The sequence below is a fragment of the Misgurnus anguillicaudatus genome, chromosome 5, assembly GCF_027580225.2.
Source record: "Misgurnus anguillicaudatus chromosome 5, ASM2758022v2, whole genome shotgun sequence".
NCBI classification, from domain to species: Eukaryota; Metazoa; Chordata; class Actinopteri; order Cypriniformes; family Cobitidae; genus Misgurnus; species Misgurnus anguillicaudatus.
The window spans coordinates 41,440,251-41,460,034 of NC_073341.2; the positions used below are offsets into that span (position 1 = coordinate 41,440,251).

Sequence of the window (19,784 nt, forward strand, 5' to 3'; positions counted from 1 at the left end):
CGCTTTACATTTAAGACAGTCACATCTTGGTTGTTTATAGTTCAGGAACTGAAACATTTTAGAGAAGATTTTGCCGGGAATCAGGCAGGAGGTTCAGAAGCCCCTTTGTAAATGTGATACACAGCTGAGTATGTGAATATTTGCACTGTCTGGGAATCTTTTCCTTCTATTGAGTAGCAGAAATAGCAGCGTGAGGAAAGCTGTGACCTCGGGCGACTTTTACACACAATTGACCATCGGGATTTGACATTACTAGACGGTTACCATTTCGGATTCCATTCCAGAATTCCTTAAAATTCATTTCTTGAGTACTGTTAGGTTTCCAATACGTCACAACTTAACCTCGGCGGGTTTTCTGTGTTGGATTTTTTTATTGGATTAATGAAAGATGGAAGCAGAAAATAAAATGACCCATTTAGATGCCAGGAATTGGTGGCACACTGCCTTATTGAGAAAGAAAATGCTTTAAAATAAATGCTGGAGAGAAATACTTGACGACTCTCATGGCGCCCCATTGGCTCTCCGTCCATCATCATCATCATCATCGTGGTGTAATTGCTGTAGGTGTTGGGCATCTTTCAGTGCTGCTATGTGGGTGTGGTTGACGTTTGACCCTTCTCTCCATTCCTGCAGATGGACAGCTTGGACGCTCTCGGCGAGGAAATCAGTGGCATGGCCCGCTGCCCGTATGATGCTAAACAGGCCAATGTTGCCCTCTTTGCTGGTAAGCAGAATTTCACAGTCCCGAATTAAAACACCATTAGTTACTCAGGGATCACGTCCGAGTGGCAGAGATAATTGCTGTTATGGATAAATGTTTACTGATTTGATGCCCAGGAATATGAAGTATGCCAGGAATATGAGGAACTCCCTGACGCAGCCTGCGCTCATACAGTTGCTCTTTTTTTCTGGGAAGAGCGTTTGCTTGGCAAGCGCTGATGTAGTTGGTCTGGAATCACATGAATCTATTGTGGTATAGGCAGAAAAAAGGCTGGGAGTTTCCATAAAATACATGATCAAAAATAACTCTAGATGGAAAAAAGCCAACGAGTCATTGCTTCATTAAAGGAGACAATTCACAAGAAATTTTTAAGATGTAAGGTTAGGTGTAAGGTGTAAGTCTTTGGTGTCCCCAGAGTACATATGTGAAGTTACTGGGTTGATCTTTTTTACATTTTCTAGGTTTATAGAAGCACTGGGGACCTAATTATAGCACTTAAACATGAAGTCAGATTTTCATGATATGTCCTTTTTAAAACATTTCAGTTAAAGGTTAGTGTTTTGCACCAAGTTAAACTAAACTGCACTGTGCTAATGTTTCATACTTCATGATTCTAATGGATGTCAGCTATCACACTTACTACAGTGTGTGTGTGTGTGTGTGTGTGTGTGTGTGTGTAGATACTGAATTGCTTTAATAACTCTGTGATTGTTGCTCTCTGTTTGTGTGTCTGTCTGTGTGTGTGTGTGTGTTTGTGTAGTTACTGGATTGCTTTAATGATTATTTCTCTCTGTTTTAGATGGGAAGTTATATTCTGCCACCGTCACAGATTTCCTGGCCATCGATGCCGTGATCTACCGCAGTCTGGGAGACAGTCCAACCCTAAGAACCGTCAAACACGACTCTAAATGGCTGAAAGGTGGGGAGCAGATAGAAATGGGCCTTATTTTCAAGAAGACATTTCACGCATTCACACACAAACACGACCTGCCGTCACCTCATGTCTTACAGCCACAGAAAGCCTCTTAATCTGATCAGTCTCTTACAGACAAGACGTGAGTGACGTGTGTGCCTTACAGAGCCACAGCTGAATTTGTGCAAAACAAACAAACATGCGTTGTGTAGGAGTATTCTTATAGCCGTGTTTGCATTACACCATAAAGCAATTCTTACTAATGTCAAGTTTGATGTTTCGTTAAGGTGCTATAGCATTTAAGATCAGAGTTTTTCAATCTTTTGTTGATCTTTAGAGCCATACTTTGTTCAGGCGGTGGATTACGGCGACTTCATCTATTTCTTCTTTCGGGAAATCGCCATGGAATACAACACCATGGGAAAGGTATGGATACAGAAGGGAAAAACATCTCGTGTTTATTCAACTTCAACCCCATAGACAGGATGTGACATCATAAATCAACAGGAATTGGGCGTATGGAGTATATAAGAGGTTCTTAAGAATTGTTGCGCAGGATGCAGGTGCTAAAAATAACCGAAATCATTTAGCGGCCATTGTTTGGTATTTGAGCTGAAGAACCTAAATAACATTTCGTTTATAATTCACTTCCTTATCTGTGGATGTTGTAGAAAAACAAAGACTGCACTACAAAGGCTTATTGTTCTCAGTTCAAAGTCAAAAGTCAGAGAGATTTCAGATCTCTTTCAGGTTCAGTGAAGGCAGTAATTACTGTAAGCCCGTCCTTTGAATATAACTCTCTCCAGTTACTGTACGGATGTACCTGCCAGATTACTGTAATTACACTATGATCTCTAGCCGGACTGACTGCGAGAGCTTCTCAAATAACATGAACGTGTGTGACAACAGTGCTGCTGATCTCTGAACGAGTCCATAAACGTGCAAGCTTTTCGTTTCTAATCTCATTCACCGACAGTAAGAGACGCTTACATCTGGAGCTTCACTGCTCATGCAGATACATCATCATTCAATCTAGAGATAAATCACCATCATTTGGTTCACACTGTGCCTCAGTTTAAATCGCTTGCCTATATAAACCCGAAAGTGTAAAGCCAGATGGAAACTGCAGGATGAAAACAAGCATACAACAATGTTTAATGAGGGGAACAAACAACATAAATCATTTTTCTGAACAGGTGGTTTTCCCGCGTGTGGCACGCGTGTGTAAGAACGACCGCGGCGGATCTCAGCGCGTCTTGGAGAAACAGTGGACATCGTTTTTAAAGACGCGAATGAACTGCTCCATCCCCGGAGACTCGCATTTCTACTTTAACATCCTGCAGGCCGTCACTGACGTCATCCGCATCAATGGACGAGACGTCGTCATGGCAACCTTCTCCACGCCATATAACAGGTACCGCTCGCTGCCCGTTGACTTTATCTAAATTACAATCGTGCCTCGAGATAAGACGAGTGCGGCCGGGCTCCATTCATGTGAGCTTTAGGATTTCAACATTGGCAAAATTCCAGTTAATGTCAGAGAAATAACTGATCTGATTTGAAATGCAGCCACACAATGGCCCGTTTCATTCAGACCGACTGGTTTCCCGCCTCACACTTCATATTACAAAGATTTAACAGAATCACAATTCCTGCCGCGTGCCTCACCGCTCAGAGCGTCAGAAACTAAAGATTCACAGTTTGGTTATTGGCGTCTCTGTAGTAATAATAATAATAATAATAATAATGTGTTTCAGCATCCCGGGCTCGGCTGTTTGCGCGTACGATATGACAGAGATCGCGACGGCCTTCACCGGACGCTTTAAAGAGCAGAAGTCACCGGACTCCACCTGGACTCCCGTTCCTGAGGAAAAGGTGCCTAGACCGAGGTACAGTATCAGCAGACTCATCTTACAGCACAGCTCACAATTTCTGTCCTCAGTTATTCATGAAGTCTGAATTGTTCGTTCACATCCAACACTCTTTGCCGTATTGTACGTGAGGAATAATTGACGAGGGAGCGTTAAAATTTAACGTGCATGCTGATTCGGTAATCCGGCCACAACACGACCCGTCAGATGCACCACTGTGGGGATTATAGTTCAGAATGTGGCGGAGTGATATGATGATGTAGTGAGGTCAACAGGCCTGGAACTACTTCACAAATGAACTGTTGGAAGGAATTAACACTTTCTTAAAAAAACATCCCCGTGTCATCCAAAATGTTGATGTCTTTCTTTGATCGAGAAGAAATGTTTTTTGAGGAAAACGTTACAAGAAAAATAAAAAATATGCACTTTTAAACCACAACTTCTTGTCACGTGCCTACTAAGACCCGCCCCCCTTAGTTTTACAATGGGGGCTGTCAGTTTGAAAACCTTGATATATTTTGGACACAGAAGGACCACCTCTCATCGAGTGGGACTTAAATATGACACAAAGGGATATTAATATAAAGATTTAATTTAAATATAATTAATTTAGAAGTGAGGGTTTACATCCCTGCTGAAAAAAACAATAAAACCATTAAAGAAAATTCTAATGGCTTCCATTAAAATACCAATAGGAACCATTAGCTTTTACCATTAAAACCACTACACTGTAGTGTGTTTTGGGCAATATTCCATTTGAACCAATACATAGAGCCAATAGAACCAATACAATTCCCAATAAAACCATTAGAATTTTCTGTAATGGTTTTATTGTTTTTTTCAGCAGGGATATCACAATTCAAACGGTTGAAGCCTCGTGTTACGGTCGTCACGATCACAGATGACATCAGGATTAACACTTCATGTACCGCAAGATAAGATTTAATAAATATTTAAACAGTTTAAAGGCGCTCTTAGCGAATTCATGCGTTTTAGACCATAAAACATTTTTTGTTACATACAGCAAACATCTCCTCACTATCTGCTTGCTGTCTGTCCGCTGATCAAACTGTAAAAAACGCGACCTCTGTAGACAGCCCAGGCTCCACAAACTGCAATACAAACAAAGTGGCCAAACCTACAAACAGAAACCATAACAAAGTGTTCCAGACAATAAACGACAAGAAGGATTTGAGGGTGGGGGTTTGGCGCATCCATGAAAGCACGGTAGGGAGGGGGAGGAGTTAGCTACACTCCATTTGTTTGAAAACAGTTCAACAAAAAGTGACGTCACACCGGACGTGGCTGGTTGCTGAAACCACGCCCACCCAGGTCGACTCTAGTGACAGCAGTGGCACTTCACCTGTCACTCAAGTGGCCACGCCCTTAATTATGCAATTTATCCAAGTTTAAGGCTTCATATAATTTAAACGGATGAGTTACAAAAAATTCACCCTCTTCACAGTTGTCATGAAGGGCAAAATTAGCTATACAGAGCAAAAACACTTTTGGTACCAGGCTGTAAACATATTTTTTTCTGCTCTAAAAATGATTCTTTTAACATGAGGGTCCATGAGAATTGATTCAATGAATTACAGTTTAAATCACTTTCGTATTGTCTTCATCAGAGAGAAGTTGCCCCTCGATTTAAACCGTAAACTGTTGAGGTCCAGTAAAGTCTAATAAATTGAGAAAAATCCTGGAATGTTTTTCTTAAAAAACTTAATTTTTTGCAAAGCAGCTAAGTAAAGACAGTAGATACATGAGTAAAAAAAGTGATCAGATGGTATTTGATGCACAAGTTATTGGTGAGTCTCATTTTCCAGACAAATGAGGTGATTTGATCAAAGTCTGATAGAATCATCTTACAAACAAAGATCTTCTGCTTTATTCCTCCATGTTTCTGTCATCTTTGTGATGAACATGAAATGTTGTTTGTGTAAAATGGCGAGAGCAGCTCTCTTTCATTATCATGTAATCTGTCAGTGAACCGTTCTGTATGTGTTGGTTTTTCATTGGTAGTGTATTAACCTTCTCTTGAGAACATTCAAATCAAACATCTCTGAGAAATATTCATGTGTGTGTTTAGACCTGGTGTCTGTGCAGGATCGTCTTCTGTAGAAAAGTTCAAAGTGTCTAACGAGTTTCCTGATGAAACGCTCAACTTTATCAAGATGCACCCGCTGATGGACGAGGCTGTGCCCTCCATCACAAACCGGCCCTGGTTCCTCAAAACGATGGTTCGGTGAGTGGACAATATCAGTGTTTAATTATTTAAAAACTAGTTTTTTGTTTAGATGTAATTAAAAGAAGCTGTTTTGGATGTATGAGGTTTGGGTTCACGCTCATATGTTTCTACTCATCAGGGTTTGTTATTCTGCATAAGTTATACTGAATTATTGAAAACACACGTGCTACAGCTGTGTGTGTGTGTGTGTGTGTGTAAGTTCAAAGACTTGAAAAGATGAAAAAATGATTGCTGTATAATTTATTTGTCTTTCCATTTCTATCTTGCCAGTTATAATTACCCTGAAAATGTATTTGCATACTGATTTGGAAATGATACATAAAGTACATTAACACAAATAAGTGAGATAATTGGAACGACAGTCGCCAGATAAGAGTTTAATTTCTTCAGTGAGAACTGAGCCACAAATCCAAGGATTTCATTATAACCCTTAATCTCTGTCTGTCTCGCTTGTCGTCTGTTTCCGTCTATCTCTTTCTCTCTCTCTCTCTCTTTGTATGTCTTCCTGACTGTCTGTCTCATTCCCTCAGATATCGTCTCACTCGAATTGCGGTGGATAATGCTGCTGGTCCCCATCACAACCACACGGTGGTTTTTCTGGGTTCAGAGCGAGGGGTCGTCCTGAAGTTTTTGGCCAAGATGCGGAGCGGTTTGCTCAATGACAGCCTGTTTCTGGAGGAGCTGAGCGTCTATAATCCTGAGAAGTGTGTATTTTATTAAGAAGAGGGCTACTCTGTTATTTACACTCGTTCATCAGGTTACAGCGCTGCACGCGCGGTTGCTAAATTAAAGGGAGCGCTGTGGAAATTCTTCTGCTGTTGGTTTGGACCACGAGGCCCGACCAAACAAACAGTGAATGATGAAAGAGTTTGACTGCGGCTCACATTTCAATGAATGATGTGGGTTTTTTCAGAGAGACTCACAAACGCTCTTAAATTAAACAGACACACACATACTAGATAAAGATTTAACCCTATACACACACACCTTACACTGTCAGTGTTAGCAGTAAGCCATGATGTGCATTAGGGTTAGAGACTATTATAACCTCAGGTTAGGGTCTTGATAACCCCGACATGAAGCCAAATAACTCTACATCATGTTCTTGTGACCTTGAATGTCTTTTAGAAATGATGGCAACAGCACTAATGTTCAAATGATTAATAATACTCATCTGAAAGGCTTTTAATAAATCATGACTGTTGACAATAAAGTATATTTCTATGGGCACGTGTAAAACTGAAGTGTGTGATGTGTTCAGGTGCAGCATTGATGGAGTGGAGGACAAACGCATCATCAGCATGCAGATCGACCGCAGGAGTCACTCGCTGTTCGTGGCGTTCTCATCATGCGTGGTCAGAGTTCCGCTTTCTCGCTGCGAACGACACGGAAAGTGTAAAAAGTAGGTCCGAATTTCAGTTTGACGGTCGCGCAGGACGTGTGTCCGTGATTTAACTCTTCGTGTGTGTTTCTCTCAGGTCCTGTATCGCCTCCAGGGACCCGTACTGTGGTTGGATGTCAGACGGCACCTGCAGAGAAATCACGTCTGACACAAAGTACGACGCTTTATTCTCAGTCCTGTTATTATAGTTCACCCAAGCCAAATGATGATGTCAGTCTACCCGAAATCTTTTGCATGCGGCTCGATGTGATTGTGGTTTGAACTGGTGGAGAAACGGAGCGAAGGGTCCATATTTCATCATTAGAGTCTATTTATATATCACGGTTGAAGAAACAACATGTGGCGTTTTAAAGAAACGAGGTTGTTGGCATCCCATCACACAGCAGCTGATCTGTGCCAAGCTTCAATGGATTTTTAAACGATGGCATTATTGCTAAAGTTTCTGCTCTTCAGAACAACTTTTCCATTTCCAATCTGAACATACGAGCTTTCTTTAAAATGACTCAGTGTGGGATTATGAGGCTATGATCGATGTGGTTTGTGACCGCGATGGAAAGTCTTTTGACTTGATGTTTTGCCCGATGCTTCACCACAGCTTTTATATGAAGTGAAGAGTTCAGAAATCATTACTTACTGGTTTAGCTTTAGTGATAGTGTTGTAACTCAATCTATTGACCTTATTATTATTTTAAAATGTGCTTGTTTGAGATTATAGTTATTAAGTGTAAATTTTACTCCAAAAGATCTTGAGCTTTCAGTCACTGTGTGTGTTTGTGTGTGTGTTTATTGTGCAGATGGTCTTTTGAGCAGGATGTGGACCAGGGCAACACAGATGGACTGGGTGACTGCCAAAGTAAGCAGAACCAGTTCACTGAGAGATGTGGACATGACAAGATCCTCAGATACACACACACACACACAATTATGTTTTTTTGTATACAGATAATGATTAACATTATTTTACATTGTGTCATTTGTACCTTTAAAAACTTAATGTTCACATGTAAATATGATTAATGTTATTGTGTCGTTTATTGAGTTAGTGAGCTTCTCTAGTTGTCTTTCATGAAATCTTGAAGTCATCCAGTTAACATGTTTTTTAAATTTTGTTTTTAGATTCCTTTGTGGCTCTTAATGGTAAGTAAAAGCTGATAAGAATCATTAAATGTTCATATTTTTATCTCAACTTGCTTCCTATTCCTCACATTTTCATCTGTTTCTCTGTTAGTTCATGTATTATTTCTTTTATGCGATATTATCCAGAATCCTTCACCTGATCAGTTTCTTATGTTTTTAAATGAGTTTTGTGCACCCCATAGATGAAGTTTCACAGGCCCCGCCCCCTGTGTGTCATTCATTCTGACTTGTCATCATCTGATTGGGCAGATTTCTCTTCATACTGTCACACAGGACACATGACCGCTCTGAACATATTATGATTGTGTTATATTAAAGTTTTGTAAAATAAATGCCCATTTATTATTTGTGAAATATAACTCTGACACACGCACTTGTTGGGTTAAGTATGTTCCTGAGAACATTGTCATAACCGGCTCATTATAATTGTGTATCCCAACGGTAAATGAAAAATATGATTTGCCTGAATTATGAGCAATTAGCAATTACTTAAATATCTTCACCTGAACATTGTTAATTCCCTACGAATATAAGCAAACACGCACGCAGGCACGCACGCACACACACACACACACACTGAATATAACACTAAAGCTTCTGAATGGATGAGAGACACATATAACCTCAGCTACTGTTTTTTTCTGAAAAGCATCTCATCTGAGTCGTGTTATGAAAATATCAGTATTTGGTATTTTGAGCTTCTTTAGTCTTCAGTACTGTGCTCTCATTGCCTTCATCCTCTCTGTGTTTGTCATTTGCAGTATTGAGTTTTTCTGCTCATAAGAATGTGTTTTAAGTCATTATAATGTAGAATATAAATGCATTTATAATAAAGTGAAGCGTCATTTTAGGAACAGATCCATGTGGATTTACCTTTTGAAACTATATTCCTCACTCCTGGCATCAGCGTATGTGCAGTTTGTCAGTTCAGAGATTATTTTTGTAGGGAGCTGTCACCTTCTTCATCTGGGTGTGTCATGCTTTTTTCTGGCTCTTCCTCTGCCTGTGGAAAATGAATTATAAAATAGCGCTGTCACAGTAATCTCTCAGCCTGTGGTACTTTCTTAAATAAATCATTTTAATGGCTTTGGCTGGGAGCTGCTCGGGCGATCGCCGTGAACAACAGCCACAGCAGGGATGCATGAAAGAACGTTTATCTGTCCATTCATACATGACATGACAGTAATGCCCGGGTGTGTCTTTCTACCAGAGTACCAGTTTATAGAAAGAAGTGTTTAGTTTTTGTGTTTGCTGATCTGTCTATCAAGCTCTTATGAAAAATGACCGTGAAAGCATTCCGCCCGCCCCTGAAAGCATTCTGCCCGCATTCCCCCCGCCACTGTTTGCATTCCGCCGGCCCGTGAATGCCTTTGGCCCCACCCTGAACGTATTACGCCCGCCACTGAACGCATTCTGCCCGCATTCCACCCGCCACTGAACGCATTCTGCCCACATTCCACCGCCGCGGAACGCATTTCGCCCGCCACTCAATCCATACTGCCCGCATTCCACCCGCCACACAACGCATACTGCCCGCATTCCACCCGCCATTGAACGCATTCTGCCTGCATTCCGCCCACCACTGAACGCATTCTGCCCGCATTCTGCCTGCCACTGAACGCATTCAGCCCGCATTCCGCCCGCCACTGAACACATTCCGCCCGCCACTGAAGGCAGTCTGCCCGCATTCCGCCCGCCACTGAACGCATTTTGCCCGCATTCCACCCGCCACTGAACACATTCTGCCCGCATTCCGCCTGCCACTGAACGCATTCTGCCCGCATTCCACCCGCCACTGAACGCATTCTGCCCACATTCCGCCCGCCACTAAACGCATTCTGCCCGCATTCCACCCGCCACTGAACGCATTCTGCCCGCATTCCGCCTGCCACTGAACGCATTCTGCCCGCATTCCGCCCGCCACTGAATGCATTCTGCCCGCATTCCACCCGCCACTGAACGCATTCTGCCCGCATTCCACCCGCCATTGAACGCATTCTGCCCGCATTCCGCCCGCCACTGAACGCATTCTGCCCGCATTCCACCCGCCATTGAACGCATTCCGCCCGCCACTGAACGCATTCTGCCCGCATTCCGCCCGCCACTGAATGCATTCTGCCCGCATTCTACCCGCCACTGAACGCATTCTGCCCGCATTCCACCCGCCACTGAACGCATTCCGCCCGCCACTGAACACATTCCGCCCGCCACTGAATGCATTCTGCCCACATTCCGCCCGCATTCCACCCGCCACTGAATGCATTCTGCCCGCATTCCACCCGCCATTGAACACATTCCGCCTGCCACTGAACGCATTCTGCCCGCATTCCACCCGCCACTGAACACATTCTGCCCGCATTCCGCCCGCCACTGACCACATTCTGCCCGCATTCCACCCTCCACTGAACGCATTCCGCCCGCCACTGAACACATTTTGCCCGCATTTCACCAGCCACTATTCGCATTCCGCCCGCCACTGAAGGACCGCAGATTTTCACGCATTCCACCTGATGTTTCCACCTGAGCACCGTGATGTTGGCATCGTCTGCCTTTAGTGATGTTATCTTACTGATAAGTGACATCACAACAGAAAGAAATACAGAATCCAGGTTGGGTAAGAGACAGAAATGTGTTTGTGCTCCAGCAGGCCTTCTCACCACTGTACCGCCCGCTGCCAGCGGTCCACTGGGCCGGGGTCGCATGGTCAAGCCGAAGGACCCTCCCCAGCCTGACGATAAGAGGGACACGCAGCCCGAGGATGCGGGTAAGCCTTGGAACGGGAAAGGGTTCGTCCTGTGGAGGTCTGCTTCCAGCTGTTTCATTCACTTAACCGACCGATTCATAAATCTAGTAACTGGATAAGAGAGAGATTTATCTAAGACTGTAACGTCCAGAGAGTCTCATTACTCATTCAATCATCTTCAAGATTTTTCTGCCTACATAGATGCCGTTTTAAGATTTTAAAAAACAGCATTAAAGTGTTTTCTGCATGACAATCCCAAAATGCTTTGTGAAGATCTCTTTGACTGTTAACAGAGTTGATGTTTTATTAAGAGCAGTACAGATGAATGAGGTTTATCTTTGATTTAAAACATATTGAACAGGCTGATGGTTTTATCTCCTGACTGTGGTGTTTTTGTGGTGTTACATTATGAACTCATTACAGACCGCATTCATATTCATTGTCATTCATTAAGTCAAGTTAAGCCCCTGACACACATCAGTCAATATAAGGTTTAGATTGATAAATCTCTCTTTTTCTTGGTTTACTGAGACGAAACCTTTTCAAGTCTTTTTCTGTTATAAACAGAGGATGAAGTTTGGCTTCGATCAAATGAAACTCAGCTGGAATCAGACCATGTGTCACATTTACACAATGGTGGCAGAGAAACTCATCGCTGCTGATGTTTGTGCCTCAGTTACTGTGTTTTTACCATGGTACTGAGATCAGGCTTGTGTGAAAGCTTCTTATGAAATGCTTCTATTTATTTCATGCAGATTTTGTTTGTGATTTGGGTTTTGCTCTCTTCTATTCTTTAGTTTAAGTTGATGATTATATTTCTTGTTTTTTGATGCATGTCTTTTGTATTTGCTGCTTTGCTTTGCTGAATTTTGTGGCTGTCACTCTGTCACATGTGGCCCAAATGTTTCCTGTGCTCATGAATATTCACGCAGCCCCTCCTCTCTGACCACACCCCCACTGTCTGCTGATTTACTTTTGATGGGTCAGATGTACTGTGAAAGAAGACCGCCTGTCCGGTTACATCCGGCTCATATTTTACCTCAGCATTTAAATTTGATTCAAATGTATTTCTTTAGTGCTTTCCACAATTTTGCATTTTATCAAAGCAGCTTCAGAGTGAATACATAAAAATGCAGGCAAATAAAACTATGAATACATAGATGATATTATTACAAATACTAGAAGTGCTATTATAAAAAAAGACATATCAAATTTTTATGTCATGTAAATTTCAGCTATAATGTTAATGCAAACTTTTCTATTCATTCATTTATTGTTTATTTATAGAGCGCAAAGGTTGACCAAAGTGCTGAACAGGACAATATAATCCAGAAATACAAACATAAATTCATTAGGTACTGTACATTTTGTAAAAGCAAATTTTAAGTAAATCATTTTTAAGTTTAAATTTTAGAGATGTTGTGATGAAGATGGTAAGCTATTGCAAAGTTTAGACCTTGTGTTTCTGTTTAGACCTGAGACCCTCAGACCGAAGCGGTCTTGATGGGTTAGGAGGACGTAACAGTTTAGACTTTTATTAATTTAAAACAAAAATAAATCATTTTGAAATCAATTCTTAGTGCAAAGAAGATAAACTAAGGGTGATATGTTGAAACATACGACTGCCCGTCAACAGGCGGGATGCAGCGTTCTGAACCATTTGTAAACGATCAGTGGATGATTGGTTGACTCTCTGATAAAGTCAATTATATTTATCAATGAAACCAGAAAATATTGATAAAAGTACATTTAGTAAAAAACTAAATGTTTTATCTTCACATATAACACAAACATCTCTTAATTTGATTGACGTTCGCTCGCAGTGAAGATGTTTTCATGAGCTAGTTGTAAATATTTGATAGTAGTGAGTGCCCTAAAATCAACACCTGAACTCTGGGAGGAAATCTACCGATGAATATTCATAAATGAGTTATTTTGGTGCCATTTTCACAGTACGTTTGAGTCCTGTTTGTGTATGTGTGTTCTGGTATATGTGGTTTATGAGTACACAAATCTTTATAATGATGGGTGTATAACCACATAAACATCATTTAAATCAAAAGGCTTAAAAACATACGTGATGATTTTTACAATGAATTAGCAATCACCCTCGCACACCTGTAGCTAAAAGGTGCGTAGGAAGAAAGACCAAACATGGTCAATATTCAAAAACAACAGAAAGATCTCGCACTATAAATCTTGCAAAAGTATCCAAAATATTTAATAATCACATGAAACATAAAGACCAAGAAAAACTAAGAAACAAGAAAAACTAAGAAACAAGAAAAACTTCAGGTGCGTAGAGCCAAGAGGATATTTGAGAAAAAAACAAAAAGGTGGCTAGCGGCACACTGAATAAAACTTGACTGGAGAGGTCTAGAAAAACATTTTTTAAATTGCATAGTGCATGTGAATTAAAAACACAATTAACTGAAATTACTGAACATTTTCAAATTAAAACCAGAGAAAGTTTTCTAGAATATAGCCTACAGTTTATACAGCGTGAAAACATTAATGTACCCTTATGAAGGTCCCCGTAAACCACATATAGTGTTTGTGTCATTGGGTGTGTGTTGTATCTGTGTGTGTGTGATTCCAGCTTTGTTGTTCACCGCTCAGCCCCCCCCCTCCCTCCCTTCATCTGCTGCCATTGTGACCTCACAGGATTTCCAGCTCTTGCGATGGATCGTTCCAAGGCTGAACCTCTAATGAACCTCAGTGTTTGACTAACTAACCTTAATCTAGTCTCTCACTCCCTCTTCAACCAATAGATGCGAGTCTCTCTCCCTCACTTTATCTGGTTTCTGTCCCTCTTCCACTCCTCTGTAGCAGCATCTCTTTCTCTCTCTTTTGTCATTTTCTTCAGTTGTATTTATTGTAAGCGCTCGGTTTTCTGTGATGTGGGTAAACAGGTATTTGATAATGAAGGTGGGAAACTGTGTGCTGTTAATCAGTGATATTTAACCCTAGTTATGGATATGCATATGAGAGTTTAAACGTATGATGCTGTTGTAATAATAATAATAATTGGTGGTGGTGATATTATAGTGGTTAGGTTAACTAACTTCTATTAGTTACTATGACTTAGACTAGTTTGTATTCTCAGGACATTCTCTGAAATAATTGAATGCTGACACATAATTCATGTAAAGATGATCTCATACACATTCATTAGATTATAATATTTGCACACAGGACATTGACCTTCTGACCATCTTTGAATTAAAACCAGCAGATTTAACTGATGAAACGGTGAGATCCATTAAAGGCTGTAATATTTTACACTGGAGTCATGTGTTATAATGAGATATAAGAGCGCTGAATGAGGCCGTTTCTCATTTACAACCACTGTCTCTATTAGTTGGGTCAGTTGAGATAATGTGAATTATGAACACATTTTACCAGAAGATGATCTGTGAACATCAGTTGAGTTGATGCTCTCTTGTCATGACGCTTACGTGTTGGATTTTTACTCGCAGACGCAGGAAGAGAATCGCGCTGTGTGTGTGTGTGTGTGTGTGTGTGTGTGTGAGATGATCTGTCTTACACCTTTAATTATCAGCAAGTCACATAAAATGTAAATGTCATGCGTGTCTGTGTCTTGAGAGTCGCCTGCAATGTACAACATATACCAGCTTTTACAATCTACAGCTAACATTGAGATATTGATTTTACATAACAAACTGTACAGATTATTAAGCTTTATTTAGGATCTGAGTAAAGGAAAGTTGTTTTAGTATTATTTCACGCTTTCCAAAAGGGAAGAAAAAGATTTTGTCTGTGAGTTCAGTGTTGAGCAAACCATGACCTCATCCTCCTCATAACAGACGCTTTGATGTTGAGAAACAATTGACTTTATACATGAAAGTTAGATGTCTTCAAAGGTTACGTGAGTGCTGGCAGTGTCTTCAGAGAGTCAGACCAGAAGCTCTTTAACTATTATACGGAAGAAGAGTCGTCGTTCATTCGTGCTGGATGATCTCCATTTAAAAAGTGATTTACTGTCTGTTGAGAATCTGGTGATGTAGTTTAGAAAGGCGGAAGACCTTAAATAAAAACTGAATACGCATCCGAACATCAAATAGATTATAAGGAAGAAAAAGAAACGCCTCTCAGGTCTTTCCATTAGATTTAGATAGTTGTGGTCGTGTAGAGAGACGCCATCCATTCGGCTCCATTAGGAGATCCACAGCAGAGGCCAGATTAAAGGAAAATGAAGCGTTATAAATGAATATGCAGCGCAGCACAAGACTCGGTGTCCATTAAACACAAGCTACTGGTGTACAACACATTACACTTTAGATTTGTCATGAGTAATAAATCCATGCGGTGTCTGTCCGTGTTAATGCATCTTTACTCCCCATGCGCTGTTACACACTACAGCCCAATGGATTAGCTTTAATGTGTTTGTAACTATTGTAAAGCACTGAATTGATTCGCCTCTGTGGAAATGTAAGCGTGTCCTGTTTGAATTTTAAATTGTGGATGAATTATGTGGTTATCTTGGGATTTAGTGTCTGGCTATCTACCTCAATGAGTTTTTCTTCATTTAGCAACAGATGGGCAGCTTTAGTATTGTCTTAAAGGATACCTATAACTATATGGCAAACGTTTGTTGATTTATGTCCAATTCCAGTAAAATTTTTAAAACATTGCCTTTTTAAGAGACCAGAAAAACATTAGGCTATGTATACAGCATATTTATATTACAACAGATTGATCAGTACGGTTTGAGTCTAATTAAAAGAAATAGTTCATTCAAAATGAAAAAGTAATCACTGTCATGCCAACTCGGATGACTTCATTTCTTCTGCCAAACACAACAAAATGATTTAGATTGAAATGACGTCATGTTATTTTCTTATGTGGAGTTTACATGGCAAGGCTCCAAAAAGCTTTCTTCATTAAAGTATTCCAAACGACTGCAATGGATGATCAATCTCAACCAGTCTCCCATAGGTTTTATGTAAAGCTGCTCTCTTTAATAAAAAAGCAAAAATGGTAGAATTGTCCAAGAGAGAGGTTCAATACAGCGTTTGTTATTAGCACTTACAGTCTCTGTGAATCTAAATTCCTATTAACCTCATTTTGAAAATCTCTTCGCAGGGGTCATTCGAGAGACGTACCATCGAGATCGAGATCAGATGGTTCCCGTGACCCTTCTGGCCATTGCCGTCATCCTCGCCTTCGTGATGGGTGCCATCTTCTCGGGCATCATCGTCTACTGCGTGTGCGACCACCGACGGCGTGACTTCGATCTGCCCAGCCACAAGGACAAGGACCCCGTTCAGTCCAGACGAGGTTCCATGAACAGCGTCACCAAGTTGACGGGCCTCTTTGAAACACAAGGCAAAGATGGCCGCCCGGAGGCCGTTCTCACCCCGCTCATGCACAACGGGCGTCTGGCCAACGGCAGAACGCTCATCAAAGCGGACCAGCACCCGGATCTGAGCGGCCTGCCCACGCCGGAGTCCACACCCCTGCAGCCTCGCCGCAAGTCCAGCCGCGGCAGCCGCGAGTGGGAGAGGAACCAGAACCTGATCAACGCCTGCACCAAAGACCTGCCCTCCGTGGGCTCTGTGGTCATCCCCACCGACCTGCCGCTGCGGCCGTCACCGGGCCACATCCCCAGCGTGGTGGTGTTGCCCTTGCCTCAGCACCAGCAGGCTTACCAGCACGAGTACGTGGAGCAGCCTCATCGGGTGGATCTCCCAGACGACCGAGCCGCCACGCTCGAGTACAAAACCCTCAAAAGCCCGTGTCACGGCCTTGGCATCTCGGACTGCGATGGCGCACCGCCGCGGGTTCCCCAGCGCGAGGCGTCTCTGAGCGCCGCCGTCCCTCCTGCCGTCCCGCAGATGGGTAAGAGACTGGACGTGCACGGTTCCGTGTACGGCCGCGGCTTCCCCGTGAGCTCGGGCCTCAAGAAACAACATAACACCAACTCGTCCAACTCTTCCCACATGTCCAGAAACCACAGCTTCCACGTGGACACGCCTCCTCCCGCTCCGCAGAGGGTGGACTCGATGCACATCACTTCCCCGCCGATCCTCGGCCTCTCGCGCCACCTCGGACTGAGCTCGTACGCCTCGCTGTCACGCAGACACCTTAAGCCGGACGTCCCTCCCAAACCGTCGCTCGTGTCCCTTTCCACGAAAGTCAAGTCTAGCGACTCCTGCACATAATCCGTGCGCATCTGCAGGTTAGACGGTGCATCTGCTTTGTACAGCTGGAAGCGCAACTCTTTATTACCTTTCTTTTGATACATTTTCCAATCCATACACGTCCAGCTCGGACTGACGAGTTCCCGGACGGCAACCCGTAACATCGGTTTGTGAGGAGCGATTAGAGATGGAGACTCTGCCCGGCTGACGACATGAAGCTACGTTGCGGCTGTCGCGTTATCTGCCAAAAGTGGGCAGGAATTACACGACACACCCCGGTTATCAAGCACTCGGACATGCTGAGCTCGAACCCGAAGAGCTGCTGGAGTTTACAATGTGAAGAAATGCCTGTGTCAGTGTTAATGCGCTACTGGTCAAAGCGAAACAAAAAAACATCTACTGTAACTGTTGACTAAACTAATAACAGCTTGTATTTATTTTTTAATAAAGTGCTTTTGGAGAAGGACAGACTCTTTTAGGATGAAAGGGAGAGAATTCTTTTTACTTTGAATTAATCAATCAATTATTTAAAGTCATTAAACTGGAGCCAGTACTTTTGTCCACTAACGTTTTGGACGTTGTTAAGTGAAGGCTGGAAGAGTCAGTATTTATCAACCTGTGCCAGAAGAGCTTGTGAAGCTCACACAGGAAAATCTTTTGTCTTACACATCTCCATTGAACACTGACGGCCACTGATCACCGATCATCACAAGCAAAGCACTTAGCAGGAGACTCATTAATAGCCAACGTGTTTCATTCACACACACATTTCAGTTTTTTCTTTCACCTGTAAATTTGTGCCTTACACCCCGAGTAGTGAAGAGTTGGTTAGCTGTTAACTGTTATCTTACTGTACTTATGATATTTTTTGTTTGTTTGTTCCCCTTGTTTTGACTCGAAAAATGAAAAGAAAAAAAAACGACGTAATTATAAGAATGTAGATGTTGTCATTGTCAAGTCTAACCACAAATGATTCTGTGCTTAATTTCTCATTGTGCCAATGAAACGGCCTCTAGAACGATGTGATTTGATTTCAGTTTTTCTTTTCTTTTATACTTTTTAAGATGGATGTTTTTACACTGTTTAGTGGATGAATTGATGTTGTTTAACCTCTCTTTATCTGGCTGTTTATAAGGCAATAAGATAAAAGATGACGTCTCTCCCAAACACACACACACACACACACTTTCTAATGTATTTGAGAAACAGAATTTGTAGGCAGTGAATACAGGCTGGCTCCTGTGTAGACACGCACTCGAATAATATTAGAAAATATATTAATGTTATCAATGTTTGTGACAGATTCCCATTAATATAATTTTCTAGCTCTATATCATTGTAATGTAATATGACGGGTTTGTTATTTAACTATTTTGACACGTTTTATTAAACACTCCACGTGCCGTAATCTAGTGCACGTCATCTGACTCGGTGTAGATAATTACATTTACGTGTCGATTGCAGCTACGTTTAAAACTTTTGCCTCAATCCGTCTGAATATTCCCATAAACTCCAGCTGTGTTCTTCACACGGTTCGTCCTGAGATCGCATCTCATCTGTGGACGTAGATTTTTGTGCTGGTGCCTTTTGGCGGTGGTCCTCAACTTATTTGAGTTTGTGTGAATTTGTGTGATGTTGTTTTGTCACAAGGTTTCTCTGGATCTCTTCTACATCTGATTCATTCACAGCTAAATGTTGTAAAGAAATTCTCTTTAATAAATGGAAAAAGTAATGATTCACAGACATTTTGCTTCTTTCTCTGAGATGTAGAAAGAAACCCGAGCCGTTGTAGATGTGGGGTCACCGTCATCCATAGAGAAACGGCTTCCTGTCGCCAAGCTGACAGATTTACGCTACGATGAGCTTTAGTACAGCGTGTCAGATAAGTCATCATATGCGGGCTTGACAAAATATTCAATTGTTTGACATCTCTAGCCATGGAAAACGCGCCGATAAGAATCGCTCTGGCTCGTCTTCAGACTTTTCAGTGGGTTTTTATGGTCTCACGTCTCTTTGTCTTTTGTCTCAACAAGCCCTGTTGTTGTTATGATGCTATTTTCTTCTTACAAAGACTAACTCGGCCAATTATTGTGTCGGTATAACATTACGTGTCTCAGCTGAATTAGCACTACAGTTCTGAGATCTTCATATATATTCACATCAAGGTATATTTTTGCATAAAGAATAATGTGAGCAACTTCATCGTACTCATTTTAGGCGAGGTTAAATTATAAGGAAACACAATTCAAGTCATTAACAATGTGTTCTGGTATGTAGAATATAATAATGGTTATTGTTTTACGTTTAGACCTGGTTAGGGTGAGATGATGTGTTTATATCTGAAACAAAGCTACACCTGATTTATTCCTGAACTGGATCATAAAGCACATGAAAGCAGGATCAATATGACACGGGCTACTTTGCCTTGGCTTGTAAAACTGTTAAATATGAAACTGATCTCAGAACAGTGAGTGAGCCAAGTGTTTGCTGAAGCAGTTTGAGCCATCGAAGTGTCTCCAACCACAACAAAAGACAAACGAGACCGAAAACAGGCTTGTACTGACATGTTTTTGTCTGTATGATTC

The 19,784-nt window shown here is 41.7% G+C and overlaps 1 protein-coding gene and 1 long non-coding RNA gene across 7 annotated transcripts in view; one reads left to right on the forward strand and one right to left on the reverse strand.

The window, feature by feature from the left end:
• The window catches only part of sema6a (sema domain, transmembrane domain (TM), and cytoplasmic domain, (semaphorin) 6A), a 39,621-nt gene extending 20,686 nt beyond the window's left edge, over nucleotides 1-18,935 (forward strand). For 2 of the 4 annotated variants that reach the window (XM_055169096.2, XM_073868192.1), the window contains 13 exons: nucleotides 634-724; nucleotides 1,521-1,640; nucleotides 1,972-2,060; nucleotides 2,831-3,048; nucleotides 3,392-3,523; nucleotides 5,595-5,750; nucleotides 6,284-6,457; nucleotides 7,015-7,155; nucleotides 7,232-7,309; nucleotides 7,950-8,008; nucleotides 8,272-8,292; nucleotides 10,937-11,056; nucleotides 16,142-18,935. In XM_055169096.2, the coding sequence (XP_055025071.1) occupies nucleotides 634-724; nucleotides 1,521-1,640; nucleotides 1,972-2,060; nucleotides 2,831-3,048; nucleotides 3,392-3,523; nucleotides 5,595-5,750; nucleotides 6,284-6,457; nucleotides 7,015-7,155; nucleotides 7,232-7,309; nucleotides 7,950-8,008; nucleotides 8,272-8,292; nucleotides 10,937-11,056; nucleotides 16,142-17,220 (2,478 nt within the window). In that variant the 3' untranslated portion in view covers nucleotides 17,221-18,935. The remainder of the gene's footprint in view (nucleotides 1-633; nucleotides 725-1,520; nucleotides 1,641-1,971; nucleotides 2,061-2,830; nucleotides 3,049-3,391; nucleotides 3,524-5,594; nucleotides 5,751-6,283; nucleotides 6,458-7,014; nucleotides 7,156-7,231; nucleotides 7,310-7,949; nucleotides 8,009-8,271; nucleotides 8,293-10,936; nucleotides 11,057-16,141) is intronic. The other 2 variants (XM_055169097.2, XM_055169098.2) reach the window with 2 other exon arrangements.
• LOC129414994 (uncharacterized) overlaps nucleotides 1-19,784 on the reverse strand; it is a 48,429-nt gene that overhangs the window by 23,825 nt on the left and 4,820 nt on the right. For 2 of the 3 annotated variants that reach the window (XR_008634652.2, XR_008634650.2), the window contains exon 2: nucleotides 9,166-9,295. This is a non-coding gene — a long non-coding RNA (uncharacterized lncRNA). Of the gene's footprint in view, nucleotides 1-8,730; nucleotides 9,066-9,165; nucleotides 9,296-19,784 lie in introns of those variants that run through there. The other variant, XR_008634651.2, reaches the window with a different exon arrangement.